An 18,114-nucleotide genomic window follows, 5' to 3' on the forward strand; every position below is an offset into this window, starting at 1 on the left:
GACAATACCTAGGCTGTCTGGTCATGTAGTGCTCCAAGCCTGAGGCGAAATGCGATGGATGGATGGTGGATAGCCGAACAACTGCTGCAGTCTGAACCAACGGAAAGGAACCTCGTTAAAATAGAAACAATGAACATCAGTCAATCAATTCGATCACATTGAACACCACGTGGGCGCCATCATTCATCACCAACTGAAGGAAAGAAAGGAAAGAAAAGGCAAAAGCAAAAGCAGGAGAAGAAAAGGAAAAGGAAAAGGAAAAGGAAAAAAGGAACGAAGCCCAGCTAGGAAGGATAGAGCTGCAAGTACCGTACTTACTACCTGGCACCTACCTGCCTTGCTTGGCTGGAATTGGACGTGATCGCACCTCGTTGTGCAACCTCCCTATCCTAAGGTTCCCAATTGGCAAACAAACAATCTCTCGAACAAACAACCTTAATATTCACGTGATACAAGTCGCAACACCACGGTATTTTCTATTCGATTTGGAATCTCAGGAGGTTCCTCTCCTTTTATCAAAGAATTCATTAATAACTCTTGGATAGCTTGACAATAGCTCAACTGCATGAGAAATTGTCCATTGGCCGAAAGTCGAAAGTTACGACCATCATGAAAAAGAGAGCATCGAGTGATTAGTAGACTCCAACAACCCCTTATCAACTTCATCTTCCATCAAGTATTGATTCTTTCGCAATCGCATATTTCCTCTGCAATCCCTCAAGATGTTTACTACGAAGGGTCTTTTCTCGCAAACCAAATGCCCGAATCGGGATAAATGTTTGATTCCAAGATGCATATTTTCGCATGATCATCGCGTCGTTCAAGCAGTATCAAATGGGATAGCACAAGTCAAAGCTACTCAACAAGTCGATGGAAGCGGTGGTGACCAAGACGGTCAACGAAAGCGCCAAAAGATTGGTTATGAAGAAAGAAGCACAACACCAATAGCTGAGCCTCCGCCTTCACTTCTGACCTTAAAACCGACCATTACTACACAGAAAGCAATTGATAACAAAGCCACTTCAACACAAACATCGAAATCCACGTTGGTAGCTCGACGTGAGATTTCACCACCTCCACTGCGCCGAAAATCCCAAAATGGTGCATCTACAGCATCTGCGTCATCTATACCAGCCGGTTCAAATAATATAACACCCCAAAAGCAAAACGCGCCAGCAGCAATCAAGGCTCCGAACGTGGTATCAACTCCGGTCAAGAAGCCCGAGAAGAAAGAACCTCTCAACCCACGTGCACGCAAAACTGCACCAGCTGTTCACAACATCCGGCTCAGACTTGTTCAAGCTCTACATGATCAGTTGAAGCGTCTCAATTCTGAACTATCTAATGATGCAAACGATGAAGAAAAGGAACTAGTATTTTCAGATCAAGGATTGATTACAAGGGCATTAGATTTGGAGGAAGCTGCTTGTGAAACACCCACCATCTACTCCAACGTCGTCAAGAATAAAATCATGGTCTACAAGAGAATGACTGTTGCGCAATGGAAAGACGAGAGAGCCAGAGAGATTGCCAAGGACAAAGCCTCGAGAGCCCCTCTTTCAGATACGCCAGCCAAGAAACCTGAAGGACCGCCAAAACCAATCGAGACAGGTCTAACTCCAGAAGAAGAACTAGCTATACTCCCAAGACTCTATACTCCTATAACAGAGTTATCACAGCACGGATATGTCACCAATGTTCCCACGCCTGCAGAAATCGAAAAGGCAAAGAGCGGCATAGAAGCATCAAAAGGCTGGGAAGTTTGTGATCGTTGCAAAACACGCTTTCAAGTATTTCCGGGTCGTCGCGAAGAAGATGGCATACTCGCATCTGGTGGTTGCTGCACCTATCACTTCGGAAAGCACTATTGGAAAGACCGTTCTTCACTTGACCCCAAAGCCAAACGTGAGAAGAAATGGCGATGCTGTGATCAAATTATCGGGGAGACATCTGGATGTACCACTGCCGATCACCACGTCTTCAAAGTGACCGAAGTCAAGCGTTTAGCCGCAGTATTGAATTTCGCAAAGACCCCCGAAGATGAAGCAGACCCACCCGCTCCTACTCAACCCGTCTGCATCGATTGCGAAATGGGCTACACAGTCCATGGCCTCGAACTCCTCCGCTTGACTGCCACCTCCTGGCCTTCCGGCTCTCCCCTTCTCGACGTGCTCGTCCGTCCTTATGGCGAAATCCTCGATCTCAACTCTCGATATTCAGGCGTCTACCCACAAGATATCACATCCGCCATCCCCTACTCTTTTCCCGGCTCTGAGCAAATCGCTCAAAACAAAGGCAAACTCCGCATCGTAGACTCACCCGCCATAGCCCGCACTCTTCTCTTCTCCTTCCTCACTCCTTCGACTCCGATCATCGGCCACGGTCTAGAAAATGATTTAAATGCCACCCGATTCATTCATCCAACTATCATAGACACAGCTTTATTGTTCCCTCACAAAGCAGGATTGCCCTATCGAAATGGCCTTAAAATGTTAATGCAAACTTTACTGAATAGGAATATCCAAATGATCACCTTTACAGATGGAAAAGCCGATGGTCACGACAGTAAAGAAGATGCAAATGCGGCAGGCGACCTCGTCAGATTCCGAGTCGGCAAAGAGTGGGAGAAGATGCAGAGAGCGGGATGGAAGTTGAAGAATGGAATCTTCGAACCCCCAGAAAATAACACTGATGCGAAGAGTGGAAAGGAATTTGAGGAAAACAATGGAAATTGCGAGGGAGGTGATAAATTAGATGCAGAGCATATCAACGAAGAGAGAATCGTGGTAGATGTATCTGCGGGTTCGAAGAGACGTAGAGAGGAGATGGAGGAATGAGATGAGGTGAAGGATACATTATCGCCGAGGACCAGTAAATTTCCACCTATCTATCTATCTTCTTTGCAAATTCTTCGGCATGGATAGAAAACAAGGCGATTTGGACATCAAAATATAGTTATCTGAAGAATGATTACATGGTACTTCTTCAATCATCTTCTTCGGGATATTTCTTCATAGCTTGTATGTATTTACTTTACCTAGATATCGACTACTTGCTTGCTTGCTTGCACAATACATACATACACACTCAGTTTCACACACAGGGAGCAGGAGCAGGAGCAGGATTAGCGTTCGGAAATGGATAGAAAGGATCGCGAAGCGTAAGCAGGTAGGTAGGACTTTATGAAGTATGATTACTTGTAACTCTATCTCTATCTACCTAGGTATCTCCCTATCCATCCATCTATCCATCCATCCATTTACTGGGAATCACATTTACACTCATATTCATATTCACATTCACATTCACATATTTATTCGCGAACACCACTACCACCACCACTCAACACACCTCGATTTCTTCTCAAAAGGATTAAAAATTAAAAAGGTGAAAAATCTTGGTATCATTTCATTATCTAGGTAGATAGGTAGGCTTGCACGAAAAACTGCGAATCATGCAATGCAATCGCATCACCACATTCATGTATGTATGTATGCATGCATGCATGCGTCCATTTATTCATCAATTCATCCATGCATCTCTAACCCTTCAACACCCAGGTATACATCTCTAAAACAAACCGCACTGCACGCAGAACCTAACATACAGCCACCAAAAATATGAAATTTCTTTTTTATTATTATTGGAGAACATGTATTTACCCATATATGCAGCGTAAGTCTAATTGTAATAAACGTGACTGTGTGTATAGTCTAAATCTGGTCGTCTTCCAATTCCCGTTTTTACGTCGGAATCATATGTGATGTGATACGATACAAATACCAAATCTATCGACCAATTCAAGTTCCAGTTCCAGTTCAGGAATGCAAAAAGAGACTAGAATGATGTATTGAAACCTGGAGAATATATGTATACAAGTTGTCAGATGTCGAATTGAAATATTCTATAATGCACATGTGGGGGTTTGACATAGCATAAAGCCACATCAGATCATCACCACGACATTATATCACAGTGCAAGTCTAAAAGCTGAGCAACGACTCCGTAGCAGGAGATTAGCGACGACCACGTGGAGCACCTCGAGCAGGTCCGCCTCCGCCTCTACCGCGGTAGGCTTTACCACGACTTTGACCACCACCTCTAGGGGGATTATTTCCAGATTTATGCTTTTGCTTGTTTTTTTCTGCACTGCTGCCACTGCTGCCACTGCCACCACCTCTGCGACCGCCACGGCCACCACGGTTTCCAGAAGGACCTCTACTATTTTGGTTGCTGCTAGTATTGCCTTGAAATTGGAAAGGAGGGGCTTGATTGAAAGATTGCATTGCACCAGCTTGGGAGAATTGAATGTGACCATTTCTGGGGGCCATGTTGACTTTGGGTTGAATGAAACCTTCGTCATCATCACTTTCATCCAGATTGATCGGATCATTGGCTTTTCCCTTGATAGTGAATCCCTTCTTCCCACGATTTGGAATCGAATAGTCATTACCTCCTGGAGAAAGAGAGTCATCATAACTACTAGGACCATCAAGAAATCTCTCCATGTTGCTAGTCGACCAAGATATGCCGCCAGAAGCAGGTTTACCACGATATAGTCCACATTCAGGGCCAAAGTGACCTGGGCGACCACAAAAGTAGCAAAAAGCTAGGATATTGCGAACCTTTTTGATCTCATTTGGACCAGGAAGAAAACTTCTCCAGATTACATGACATTGATCCTCAAGATGACTTGTAGATTGACATGTATTGCATTTGATATCATCTTTGACAGCACGCAGCTTTTCAGGACAATGCGAGGTCTGATGGCCCACTTCTCTACACTTACCACAGATCGTATTCCGAGGACAAGCTGGAGTAAGATGATCACCCTTACTGCCACAAGAAGAACAAGCATTGTCAGAACATACACTTCGATCATGTCCACTTGAGCCACAGATCAAGCATTTTCTAAGGACGACACCGTCGGTGGATGGGAAGTATTTCAGAATTGCAGCATGGTCTTCTGCAGGGATTCCCGGACGTAAACCCATTTCGCGTGCCGCCTCAAATTCACGGTCATCATCGACATCAGTAGCAATACCACCATCTGATGAGACCTCCATTTCACCCCCGACTACTGGGTCCGACGAACCATGATCTATCTTAGTTGTCCCGGCTTCAGGGGGGGTCGTGCGATCTTTGGTTGGTTCGATAGCACTTGTAGCCAGGTTGGGAGCAACCCGAGTGGGCTCCTCATCGCCATTGGATTCTGTTATCAAATTGGAAGTCGAGGTATTGTCCTGTTTCATGAGAGCTTCGTCTTTGACTGAACCATCATTGATAATTGCTGGAGGAGCATTTTTGTCATGATGATCAGCTGCGCGGGATGAAGCTGGTGGACTCTTTTTAGAATTCTTGAGGACCTCAATTGGAGACGGAGCTTTTGCCACGAGAGAAGATATAAATGTTTCTTTCTGTGGAAGGTGGTTGTAAAAATAAGACAAGTAACTTTTGACGGCAGCCTTGGCACGTTTGTCTGGTAACGCATGCCCAAAGAACTCGTTGTTTTCCATGAGTGAAAGAAGGACATCAGAATATGTGATATCCTTACTCGTGATGGGTTTGCCTTCCTCACTGTAAAGCTCTCGCAACTGGACATCACCGCCGCCAAACGAATAGCGACCTACAGGCTGATCCTTCTTCATTGGAGTTGGGTAAAAGGTCAACCCCTCTCCAACAAACTTCAGGCAGCTCTGTTGAAATCCTTCCGGCACTGGCCAACCATGAAGATCTATCAAAGCAGAAACATCTTGAGTATACGCTTCCATCAGAGCCAGTTGCTTATCTTCCCCTAGCTTGTTAAATTGTTTTTTGGTCATCGGCTTTTGCTCGGATCGACCCTGAGATTTTTCAATGGTATTATTTGGGGGTTGTGCCGGTTGTTTTAAGGGAGTGCTTTGAGGTGGCGTTGGTTTCTTGCTCTTGAAAGACGTTCGCAGTCCACTCTGTACGCCTTGGTTCCAGGTTGCCGGCGATCCAACGTTTGCTCCAGACGTAGGAGTGCCTAGCGATTCCTTTGGCAATGGCGAAGATGTGAGATCGACTTCGACTTTGGCAGATTCGTCGGAAGATGGCTTTGCCCTCTTTCGAGGCTGTTTTGCAGATTCATCTGAAGAAGAATCGATTGTGACAAATTCTCTACCTTGATCTGAGGATGTTTGTAAAGCACGTTTTCTTCCAACCACATTCGATCGCGAATCAACCGCATCTTCTGCTGGTGAATCCATGTTTGACGATGCGCCCCTGGCAGACCACAATCAAGACAAGACCAAAGCGATACGATGCGACATGCACACGTTAATTCGAAGGTGCGGATGCGTATGGGGGTATGGGTATGGGTATGGGTATGGGCAACGGGCGAGAGTGTTGTATTTTTGTGCGAGCGGGGTCCTAGAAGAATTAGTGAAAGCTGCTGATATGTTCAATTATCTTTGTGATACATAAAGAACAGATTCAAGCAACCAGGAGAAGTCTTGAGGATCGAAATGCTTTTCGTAGAATCCAAAGAAATACGATCTCCTCAACGTCTTCCTTCATATGTTGTTGCAGTATTCTCTGTGTGTATATTATCGTCGCAGACACGCGATACTCGGTACCTCGCTCTGCAGATGCTAAGTAAATGGACGCTGTCTCAAAAATGCAATACCGAGAGTTTCTGATATCATGAAAATAATTATTTCTGGAAATTATTAATTACTGTCGGTCTCGGGGAGGAGGGCTGATTGGTCGAATGGCTGGTATAGTGTTCATTTCGGTGAAACTAACCATACATGGAGACGATCCTTGAAGACTGGCCCCTGTTATTGGCTCCTTGACAAAAAGAACATTCCAAAGAGATTCTCGATTCATTTTGGCCTGGGACCGAATGTTATTTTTGGCCTGGTGGTGGTTATATATATGATTTATGATTTGTGATTTATGATTTATATTGGATTGTATTGATCGTAACCATTCCATCCAGTCTCTCCGTGCCAGAGATTGGTTCGATAAAGAAACATCCCGCTCGAGCAAAATCTACTGGGAACGCTGTGCCTATACCGGCTCGTACTATCGTTGGGATACTTTACTCATCCATCTGCCTTATATTGCCTTCATCTACAACGGAAAAGCTAGTCCGATCAGACTCCCGAGCATTAACCCCATCCCCATCTCCGCAAGAAACACCAAGACCGAAAGACGACTCAAAACAGAACAACAACACCATATAAGAATATCACCAAACCCCCCCTCCCCTTCGCCCCCCCCATTGTCACCGTCCGCCACACACCTCGACATCCTACATTCTATACAGCACCTTAAGCCGCCGTATCTGTCCATTCGTTTTTCGTCTTCACTTCTCCTTTCTCCTCCCTCGTTGCGCCTCCCGCCTCGAAGCTTTCCGTCCTCTACACTTCCATAAGCTCCAGCTTCGTTGGAAAGTTCCGTTCAGACCTTCTGGCAATTGGCAAATTCAATTCGACCCATATCTCGGTCATTCTCGTATTCTCTCATCTACAGTCCTTCGTTCATCAACATTTAAACTACCTCGCAATCAGGTACTCAGAAGTAAGCCCCTAAACTTTCTCCAAATTCATGCATGCAGACTTGGGCCGATATCTCAATTCTTTCGGAGATCCGCATCGCTGGCTTTGCTTACTGCACGGAATTGCATGAAACATCCAATGAGCTCATTGCTGACATGGTGATTGTAGCTAGAAGTCTTCGATAGCCGCCATCAGACCTTTCATATCCCTTTTTCATATTCGAACGTACATCTTAACATTACGACGAGACGCTCTCTCGGAGGCGTTTCATAACCTTCAAAATTCCTTCCGCAACCACCGCCAAGCTGTCTTCCCCACTCCTCCTCCCTCGCACAGTCTCTTACGACGCGAGTTCAAATCCACCTCGTCCAAGTGGTCCATATCGAACAATGAGTGAGCAAAAGGTTGGACGAAGGAGGCGGTCGAGCAGTCTGTTATATCAGGAGCCACCGGAGACAATTGAGCACATGAGCGATCAAGCGGCATTACCCAATCTTAATGCCAACTGGGTGAATGCAAAAGGTCAGAAATTCCTGAATTCGATTTTGTACGACGTAGCAATTGGAGCACATGTTCATGACATAATTTCTACATGGGATATGAAGTATATTGATCTCCCCAATGCTAATTGCTTCATTCAACAGGTGCCTGGACAATACATCTGGTTCTAATCGCATGCCTCAAGATCCTCTTTGATATAATCCCCGGTGTTTCCCAAGAGACATCTTGGACATTAACAAATATATCGTACATGTTTGGTTCCTTTCTCATGTTTCATTGGGTCCGTGGTGTGCCATTCGAGTTCAACGCAGGAGCCTACGACAATCTGAACATGTGGGAACAAATTGATAATGGAGCTCAGTACACGCCTGCAAAGAAATTCCTCATGAGTGTGCCAATCGTTTTGTTCCTAATTAGTACTCATTATACCCATTACGACCTCACTTACTTCATCATCAACTTTCTCGCCGTTCTCGGAGTTGTGATACCAAAATTGCCTTACGTAAGTTTTTCTCAACCAAAATTTCCCATTTCGTATTTCATACTGGAAATGTGGAATGTTAGAGAATTTTGTATTGATATGTGTTTCTCAGAGCCACCGAACTCGAGTTGGTCTATTCTCAGCGCCAGAGGACAATTACAGATGATACGATATGATATTTGAAAGTACATCGAAGTACATGATTGCATCCAATTAGGCGTTTGTTTGTACGATATCTTGAGGCTTCACTTTTTTTTTCATTTCAGATAATGATGAGAATACACTGGTTGACACAAAAGAATCCCGGACCCGGTGAACTGTATCTAGAAATAGGGATGGAGTTTAGGTACACTTACAATTCTTGGCTATCTTCTAAAATTGTTCTAATACGGATTTGATCTTCTTATCTTCTTCTTCTCCTTCCTTTCGTGACGAATGTACTTTTCCTTGATGAGCAGTCATTGGTAAAGGTGACGCTGTTTTCCTTCATAAAGCTTGTTGATATTTGACAAGGAGATTTACTCTGATGAGCCATTGGTATTTGATAATGGGGACGGTGTTTTTCATACAAATTCCTATTGGTATCGGTATTGGTATTGGTGACCTTGGTAAAATGCAGTGGCATTTCTGTTTTCGTTCCAAAATGGAACTTTTTGAAGCTATTCAAATCTCGGGTGTTTTTGTCAGGCACATTTTCCTTACGATGGACACGGAATCAAAGTTCAATTCCCTTCTTGCCTGGGTACTTAGTAGTATGCAATTTTGCCGCTCGCTCGTTGAACTTTACGGGAAGCGAAAACTCTGGAATGATCAAGGTCTTGTTGATACAATTTCACCCGAGGGGTATTGATACAATTTACATGATATTTGTCGCTACACCAATCGAATGCTTCAGTATACGTACGATAGCTTGTCATGGAGTTTGATAAGTAATATGTAAGCCAAGGATTTGAACCACTGATTCAAGTTTTCTCCAAAAGGAAACCCAGTCCAAGAGCAAACTTAATGCGTACAATAGACCCACGGACATCCTCCTAGTCTTTGGGGATCTTAACACTAAACCCCTCAGTCAAACTCTAAGTCATGGTGCCTGACCAGCCGGTTCTTAGTGTCCAATCTCGACCTACTAGTACCATTATAATGGTCGGGGTAGTCGAGGTAATACTAGTACAGTATTGGCTTTAATCCATTACGTTTGAACTGAGAATCCACAATCTCTTCAAAGATATTGCTGTGCCAACGATATAAGTCACTCATAAGGAGCTCGTGGGCTTATATTCCTTACTAAGCCCTTCGTCAATAAGCCACATCAATACTTGCATACTTTGTACATACTTTCATCAGGAACGGGGATCTGTTCAATTGATTTTAGACTCATTCATTTGTAACAACCAAGTCGGGAAACTTTAGCGGTCAATAGCTTTATTAGTCCCATGAACTACCGAGGGCGCTAAGAACCCTAAATCAATCTTGTCGGGAATACCTTCAGGTTTTGTCCAACCTACTTGTTTTTCAACGGCGTAATTTAATAAAGCCAATTTTTGAAAACGCGTCCCGTAAGTTTCCGATAATGCCGGTCTAAACTTGGGATCCATTGTATTCTTGAATATTCTCGAATATACGCCAGGCATGACCCCGATATCCTCAGGGGTCGTGCTTTGCATCTCACAGTTCATTATCAGCCATTCGCGATTTTTGAAGTCAGACCAAAACCTACGTCGCCAAATGGAACAACTCATGAGAGGGAAAATTGTTCCCTTCAACCAAAATTGAATTGAAGATGAAGCTTGTAAGATAGAATCCGTGGTGCTGGGATGGGAGTATGATCTTATATGGCATTCATCAAATGCCATGCTAGTTTTCGGTTTTTGAGAATGGTCATCACTAATGAAACTACCTAGTACACTTACCCATTGGGTTCAAGAGCCAAGTGTATTTCTTTGAAGAGTTTCACTCCCGAGCACTTGATGCGTCAACTTAGCTTTACCTTGATATTCTTCTGCGTATCTTCCCGCACTCTAAAGTGTTGACGTCCAGGATCAACTAGATCCCACTTGATACCATTGGCTAATACAATCATTACGAGTTCCAAGAAATCAAGTTGGTTGATGATTTAGAGCGATCGACTTTGGCGACTCCCGGTGGACTATTGCAAATTTGACATCAAGTGGATGTTACCTCCTGGATTTCTCCCGACCAAGCCTTGATCGTCGCACGATCATGGCCAATTACATTTCAACTTGTTCTCGTCCGCCTTTGATCTGCTCCGGTAAGACTGTACTCTGGTCGAGCTTCCAAGTTTCAATGGCTGTTGTTATCGGGTGCATTGTCCATGAGCTACGCGTAACTCATATCAACAGTGTCTGTGGTTGCTCATGTCGCCATTGTTGAAATATGATATCATCAATATGACGTTTGATTAAAACGCTAAACTTTGGGGTACGATGAGTGTGAATAAATAAGGAGTTTTCCCTTCAGAAAAGTTGAGATCTTTTTGCTCATTCTGGCAGTCAATCGTTCTCAATTTATAACACCTCCTTCACTTTCCAGAACATCCTTGCCTTCACAAAACCTCATTCCCTTCACAAAGAAAACGTAGTCACAATGCAGCTCAACTCCGTCCAGACAGCTGCTGTTCTCGCATTCTGCGGAATTGCTACCGCACAAAATACCCAGAACGGCCAAGTCAATGGTCAAGTCAGTGGACAAGGTAACATTGTAGCTCAAGGTGCTGCAGGAGCTAACGGCAACGGTGCCGGTGCTGCTGCAGGCGCTGGTAGTAACATCGCAATCCTTCAAGGTATGCCATCGTCTCCCAGATCTTCCCTTAAAGGTTCTACCAAGTAGTGAATAATCTAACCTCGTTAGGCAACACCAACAACGGAGGTAATGTGCTCGTCAACCAAGGCAATGCCTCATACATTACCCAAGTCGTCAATGCCTACGCCACCTATTTGACAGCACCAACCACCATCACTCAACAGAACACCGTCGTTACTGTAACAAAGCCAGGATGGGTCACCATCACTGCTTGCCCAACTGGCTGCACCATTATCAACAAGATCGACACACCACCTACTGTCACCGCAGTTGGACCAGTCATCACTAAAACAACAGGCCCCGCTTCCTCGCTTGTCGCAACCACACCTCTCAAGAACGCAACAGTTCCTGCTGTTGCAACCACACCTCTCAGAAACACAACAGTTCCTGCCTCCTCAACTCTCAAAACCACAACAGTCCCTGTTTCCTCAACTGTCAGGCCTACTACTGCCAGAATCACAACAGGCCCTGCTTCCTCTGTAGTTCCAGTCACCTCTGTCGGCATCCCTGTCTTCAGAAACGGAACTGCCACTGTCGCTACTGTCCCAGCTGTTGTTCTCACCTCAGCTCGTGTCTCCAATGGAACCGTCATTGCTACGGCTGGTTCCCCTGGTCAGACTAGTCAACCAGGTCAAGGTGGCCAAGCTGGTCAAGCAGGCCAAGCTGGTCAAGCTGGTCAAGCAGGTCAAGCAGGTCAAGCAGGTCAAGCAGGTCAAGCAGGTCAATCTGGCCAATCTGGTCAAGCAGGTCAAGCAGGTCAAGCAGGTCAAGCTGGTCAAGCAGGTCAAGCAGGTCAATCTGGCCAATCTGGTCAAGCAGGTCAAGCAGGTCAAGCTGGTCAAGGTGGTCAAGCAGGCCAAGCTGGTCAAAGTGGCCAATCTGGTCAATCTGGTCAAGCAGGTCAATCTGGCCAATCTGGTCAAGCAGGTCAAGCTGGTCAAGCTGGTCAAGCAGGTCAAGCTGGTCAAGCAGGTCAAGCAGGTCAATCTGGTCAAGCAGGCCAAGCAGGTCAAGCTGGTCAAGCTGGTCAAACTGGCCAAGCAGATCAAGCAGATCAAGCAGGTCAAGCCGGAGCTGGTCAAACCGGAGCTGGTCAAACTGGCTCCGCTGGATCAGCTACAACCTCATCTACTGGCTCCACCCCCAGCGGTCCAGTCACGTTCCAAGGTGCTGCTCCTGCCAACGGTGTCAGCGCTGCTGCAGCTCTCGCTGCCGTCGCTGCCATCGCCATGGCTTTGTAAGCACTATCTTTCTGACCTCCTCGCAGCAGTGTTTACATCGTGCGAGAGCTGTCTCTGATCATCATGATCAAGACAGGGGTAAGGAGTTTCGGGGTTTGAAATTTTAAATGGGGTTTTGGAAAAGGGATGTAGGATACATTAGTTAATATTGTAATCTAATCATGGGGGTTTATCTATTGGCGTTCCGTAGATCATGCTGTTGCTCGCATGTAATAATAGCGACATGGCAGTGAGGTGGGGAATACAAAAGTTCAAAAGCGGACTTGGGTTTTGGGAGATAGTTTCTCTTGCCAAAGATCTGATCATCATGTGCGATGGATTATTTAATCCGTGGCGCTATATGTTCAGAGGTTTTTGGAGTGGTCTGCGAATATCGATTTGTGTCGATGTGAGTGTTTGACGACACGATCAGATCACTTTGAGAAATGATATTGGAGTTTGGGGAATACTCGTCATGGGCTTGAGTATGGAAGGCGTCACGGCTTGAAATATAATTTATAGTGGAAAGAAAGTACGCCTGTGTGGCCGAAAACGGGAAAAAACGGGGAAAACGATAGACTCGACCAAAAAACTCAAGAACGCCGAGAGGGGGAAAAAAGTACGCCTTTATGGCCGAAAATGGAAAAAAATTGAAAAATATCAAGCTGGGGAAAAAGAAAAAAACTTCAAAAGTATGCATGAGCAATCGTTTCAGAGGGACTCATACCAAAAACAAGTAGAAAATAGATGAAGAAAATCACAAAAAAAAGGGGATGTAAATAAACAAAAAAAAAAAAAAACCATCAAAAAACCCCTTTGTGTTTTAGTGTGAAGTGTTTGGGAATGTGAAATGCTAATTTTATTAGGGGTGGCTACTGGGGTTTGGATTATAGGCGTCCAAGTGAAATCAACAATCCGCACTCTCTCGTCTGATCAATTACTCCCCGGAATATGGGCATCGTAAATGACATGTTTGCATGTCGTGCATGATGCTCGCAAGGGTGATAAGTCAGAGTCTGCAGCTAGTGGATAAGAGAGAGTTAAGTCGGATATGGAGGATAGGGCGTTCTGGCATGGGGCTTTGGTGTTTGTCTGTCTGTCTGTCTGTTTGTGTGTGGAAGGCGTTTTTGATGGGTTTTTCTATACAGAGTTCTCGTACAGCTTGCATGTTCATGTATGCATGTCGCACTCTCTCGTTTGGAATCTTTCTCGTGATACGAGTATCGTGATTGACGCGGATTTTGCCATGTCTGATACTTGTGGGGAGGTGGGTTAGGAGAGGTAAGCTGATGACTCGGGGAAAGACTCCTCTGGTGGTGTTCTCGACGGCATCAACGGCACATTCGACGTCATTGTCGACTGCTATATCAACGGCGCTACGGTAGAGGCGCTCCGGATTTGTATCCGAAGAGCATTGTTTCGGTGACGCTTGGTCAGGTACATCGGACTCTCTCGTCCAGTCGACAAATCCCTGAATCCGGTATCATTGGGGTATGGCACTTTTAGGGGTAAAGATTGGGATCTGTACATGCCTTGTGAGTCTTGAGTGTTGTGAGTGACACGTCTGCATACTTGGCTATAATACTCTGTAGCAAGCACAGATTAGAGATGGGGAAGCCGGGGGAGGGGTGGGAAGGCGTCATGGTATTACTTGCAGTCTGGACAGCAACAGGGTCTTCATGGGGACGGGGAGTGAGGGGAGTGGGTATTATCTCGTGAATTCCATGGTTGTTAATATATATATATATATAATATTTGTGGTATAATACGAGTGGTAAGTGGTGTCTATGGGAGACTTGTGCGTTTTGGGCGTTTTGGTATGGGCATAGGGAAGGGGCGCAACGGTTGAGGATTATAGGGGGGATTAAATATTGGCAACTATATCTAATTCAATACCAATAGTTATCTCAAATTTTTGACTGTATTCGAGTGGCTTTGATACTGGCTATGTATCACGTGGAATATTGTAGATTATCTCCATGCTCTTTATGATACGAGGCTGGGTGTAAATGTGTATGAACATGTCAAATTATAAAGGATAGTTAGTACTCGTGAAAGATTTCACGTTGTAACACAATAAAATCAGTCTTAGTAGTAATAAGGAACAAACAAAGAAGTTTCACCCCATTTTCATTCCAACACAACGTCTCACATCTCACATCTCACATCTCACATCTCACCACGTTTACCCCGCAATTAGCAACTCCACCGCGAGCCCACAATAGTCTCACATCCACCTCTATCAAACGAGCGATATCTAAGCACCGGCATCTTGGGATAACTACGGAAGCACCATTTCCTCTTCTCCAACTAATCACATCCGACTTCGATTACACATACGATTCTTATCGAAAGCTTCATTGCCGTCGTGCTATCATATCATCGTCTTATCTCAATCCATCCCACTATCGTCGCACACCTCGATAGCCGAGATAGTATCCTTTAGGTAATCCATTCACAACAGGTAGGTCGATCCATCAATTCGCTATCTGAATCATCCACATTTCCCTGGTCCATCCCTCTCTTTTAAGCCCGAGTAGCGCGGTGTATTTATGGGAGAATATATATTGATATGTCCAGGACCTCCGTAATCGGCTCGGATTTCGAACCCCCGAAATTGTGATTGATATAGCGTTGGAGAGCACGTTTGTACTGCGTGGATTGATCATCGGTATATCATTCGCCATCTTGATATTATTTTTTGATTGATAGAAACGGAGAATCGTAGACTTGCAAGTATGGCGCCGTCAGCGACTGAATCACATGTTTCTATTCAGAAGAAGGTAGGGGAGGGAGCTTCAGTGGCAAAGGATGAGAAAGTTGAACATGTTCATGGTGGAGAGGATTTAACTCCGCTGGAGGCGATTAGTCATGGTGGTGTGGTTATGTCTGGTGAGATATGATGGATTCTTTTCTGTTTGGAGTTTGGGAAGGAAAGTAGAAGTAGTGGGTGTGGAAATCGAGTGTCTTGTGTTGTTGAGATGAGTTTTGGAGAACTTTGATGCTAGAGGATGAAGGGCGGGTAGAAGGTATAGGTGCTACTGCGCGATCCTTTTTTGCAAGTGCAAGATGGAATCTTTCTGTTGGACGATTAGTCTCTGTCTATGTTTGAGTATGCAGAATATATTCAGAGAATCACATGTATCCATCTTTGCCTACACAAGCTCTACTCTCTTTCTCTTCTTCAACCCTACGTACTTTGTCTTCTTTATCTGTATAAGTCACTTGAACATTCATTAACAGCATTCCCAGGTATTCCAATCTTTCCCAATCATGCTGCCCACCGTCGTCACATCCTCATCCACATGGCGGCCGTCTTTCGAGACTTCTCTCGTCGCGGTTTCACCGAAGGAATGGCAGGACATATCTCCGTCCGAGACCCAGAGTTTGAGAACTACATTTGGATGAACCCTCTCGGTCGACATTTCGGTCTGATGACTGCTGGTGATATGATGTGTTTAGATCTAGAGAGTGGAAAAGTTGTAGGAGGAAACAGGGTATGCATTTCCACTTGCAACCCGTGAATATGAACAATGAAAGATGTTCTTATTGACTCAATCATAGTCTCGTCCTGCAAATGCCGCGGGGTTTTTGATCCATTCTGCAATCCATAAAGCACGTCCTGACGTCCACGCTATTTGTCATGCACACACAAATGCTGGTCGAGCATGGTGAGTTTTTTGCTTTGGTTCAAAATATTTCCCAATACAAGTATTAACAATATCAAGGTCTGTCTTTGGTAGACCCCTAGATATGCTCAATCAAGACATCTGCAATCTCCACAACAGCATCGCTGTCTACGCCTCCTACGGCGGTATCGTCTTTGCCTCTGAAGAAGGCGCCAACATTGCGCGAGCCCTCGGTCCCCACAACAAAGTAGCCATCCTCCTCAACCACGGCCTATTAAGCACGGGATCTACGGTCGACGAAGCAGGATTCCTCTTCGCGCTCTTAGATCGCGGGTGCGAGATCCAATTGAAAGTCGAGGCGGCGGTCGGAGGAACCCGTGATGCGGAGGGAAAGCTCAAGAAAGGAGTACATGTAATTGAAGATGAGGAGGCGGCGTACAATTTCAAGATGGCGAGTGAGAAGAATGCGTTGTATGCGGAGATTCAACCGGATCTGGAGTTTGAGATGGAGATGGCGGGGCCGGGGGTGGTGGAGAGGGGCGTCGAGATGCAGACTGTGGATCACGGGTTGTGAGAGAGAAGAACTGGGAAGCGAGATATGGATGTTTGGACTTTGGAGGTGGAAATTTGTCCGGATGGTTTTAGCTACGTAGATGTTTAAAATTGTCTACTCACATATCTCAGCCAGATTTTCTCCCTTTTCATTGCGGAAAATACAATCGTGTGGAAATTCATCACTTGTTGTACGATTTTTCCTTCCTTCCTCCCTCCTCCTCTTTTCAAGAATAGTATGCATACTCCCTCAACTCAAAGCCCACAAGCTATTTCTTCACCACTACCTACAAAATCATAATATGTTCATCCCATCCAGCACCATCGTATCCCCCAATCCCCAACCCCCAAACCCTAAACCACTCCATCCGCTCTCTCTCTCTCTCTCTCTCTCTCTCATACTCTACAAATTTTACAAAATTTTCCATCTACCCCCCTATCCATCTAATAACCCTAGCCCCCCCCCCTCTCCACAACCCATTACACCCCCTACTCCTTCCTCCTTCACAACTACACATTTAAAAAAAAAAGGGGGTTTCGAACAAAAAGTAAAAAGATCAGTTTGATTGCTTATACTTGTGTGTATTTTGTATATGTATTCTCATTAGTTTTTTTTTTTTTTTTTTTTTTTTTTAAAAAGATCAAGATTACAATACATTTCTTACAACCATACAACCATACAACCACCATACAACACAGTATAAAAAGGAACATCTGACAGATAAATAGATACATCCTACATAGTTATATATATTTTTCCACATTGTATAATCACATCCCTAGAGATTCTGTTTACTTGCCAACATAAATAGAATCATTTTATCTGTATATTTCTTTCCCGCGCGCTTTCGGTTTCCTATTATTTAGGGGGGGGTTTCTGCTTGAGACTTGGGGGGGGTTTTGGTCTTGATATAGTTGCTATTTTTATATCCTGTGTACTATTATCTTGGTATTGTCCGGGTAAAAGATACATATATATATATATGTATGTGTGTGTGTGTGCGTGTTCTTGCGAGATCCAATCTCTCTCTCTGTATGTATGATATAGTGTAGTATAGTATTGCTTCTTCCATATTGCATATTTGTCTGTTTTAGACATCGAATCTGGGATCTGAGAATGAGTATCCTCGGGCCCGTCCTGGAAATTGCATTATCTAGGTAGGTACGCACTTTACCTACCTAACACCAATCGATGTAGGATTATGTCCCCTACTGACTGGCCTACCCCATGATTTCATAAACGGAAAGAAAGTATCTCTCCGGTCCGTTCGTTCACTTGAGACCATCTCGGTCTCGGTCTCGGTCTCTGGTGATTGTGATTGTGAGATTTATCATCACATGATTGATGTGAAACCGAGTTTGTGATGCAGGAGATACATATTTAG

General features: G+C 44.6%; 5 protein-coding genes across 9 annotated transcripts; 4 read left to right on the plus strand and 1 right to left on the minus strand.

The window, feature by feature from the left end:
• Positions 1-75: 75 nt before the first annotated feature.
• Positions 76-3,090, plus strand: BCIN_14g01820 (hypothetical protein). Its single transcript, XM_024697051.1, has 2 exons — positions 76-469; positions 546-3,090. Exon 2 carries the CDS (start codon positions 723-725, stop codon positions 2,835-2,837), a length of 2,115 nt encoding a protein of 704 aa, XP_024552865.1. The 5' UTR covers positions 76-469; positions 546-722; the 3' UTR covers positions 2,838-3,090.
• Positions 3,091-3,669: 579 nt separating this feature from the next.
• On the minus strand, positions 3,670-6,550 carry BCIN_14g01830 (hypothetical protein). The gene has a single exon (XM_001553038.2). The coding sequence runs from the start codon at positions 6,228-6,230 to the stop codon at positions 4,017-4,019; it is 2,214 nt and encodes a 737-aa protein (XP_001553088.1). The 5' UTR covers positions 6,231-6,550; the 3' UTR covers positions 3,670-4,016.
• A 352-nt stretch (positions 6,551-6,902) lies between these two features.
• BCIN_14g01840 (hypothetical protein) lies at positions 6,903-8,894 on the plus strand. Its single transcript, XM_024697052.1, has 4 exons — positions 6,903-7,548; positions 7,695-8,048; positions 8,171-8,529; positions 8,621-8,894. The coding sequence occupies exons 2-4, from the start codon at positions 7,916-7,918 to the stop codon at positions 8,672-8,674; spliced, it is 546 nt and encodes a 181-aa protein (XP_024552866.1). The 5' UTR covers positions 6,903-7,548; positions 7,695-7,915; the 3' UTR covers positions 8,675-8,894.
• Positions 8,895-11,024: 2,130 nt separating this feature from the next.
• BCIN_14g01850 (hypothetical protein) lies at positions 11,025-12,798 on the plus strand. 5 transcript variants are annotated; one of them, XM_024697054.1, is made up of 4 exons: positions 11,025-11,308; positions 11,377-12,219; positions 12,328-12,336; positions 12,382-12,798. In XM_024697054.1, the coding sequence occupies exons 1-4, from the start codon at positions 11,113-11,115 to the stop codon at positions 12,567-12,569; spliced, it is 1,236 nt and encodes a 411-aa protein (XP_024552869.1). In that variant the 5' UTR covers positions 11,025-11,112; the 3' UTR covers positions 12,570-12,798. The 5 variants fall into 5 exon arrangements, with proteins under 5 accessions (XP_024552869.1, XP_024552870.1, XP_024552867.1 ...); XM_024697055.1 differs by having other exon boundaries at positions 11,377-12,336; XM_024697056.1 differs by lacking the exon at positions 12,328-12,336 and having other exon boundaries at positions 11,377-12,228.
• A 2,024-nt stretch (positions 12,799-14,822) lies between these two features.
• BCIN_14g01860 (hypothetical protein) lies at positions 14,823-16,864 on the plus strand. Its single transcript, XM_024697057.1, has 5 exons — positions 14,823-15,012; positions 15,129-15,440; positions 15,801-16,045; positions 16,113-16,219; positions 16,277-16,864. Exons 2-5 carry the CDS (start codon positions 15,287-15,289, stop codon positions 16,749-16,751), a joined length of 981 nt encoding a protein of 326 aa, XP_024552871.1. The 5' UTR covers positions 14,823-15,012; positions 15,129-15,286; the 3' UTR covers positions 16,752-16,864.
• The last annotated feature ends 1,250 nt before the right edge of the window (positions 16,865-18,114 follow it).

This window comes from Botrytis cinerea, chromosome 14 (genome assembly GCF_000143535.2).
Source record: "Botrytis cinerea B05.10 chromosome 14, complete sequence".
In the NCBI taxonomy this organism is placed as follows: Eukaryota; Fungi; Ascomycota; class Leotiomycetes; order Helotiales; family Sclerotiniaceae; genus Botrytis; species Botrytis cinerea.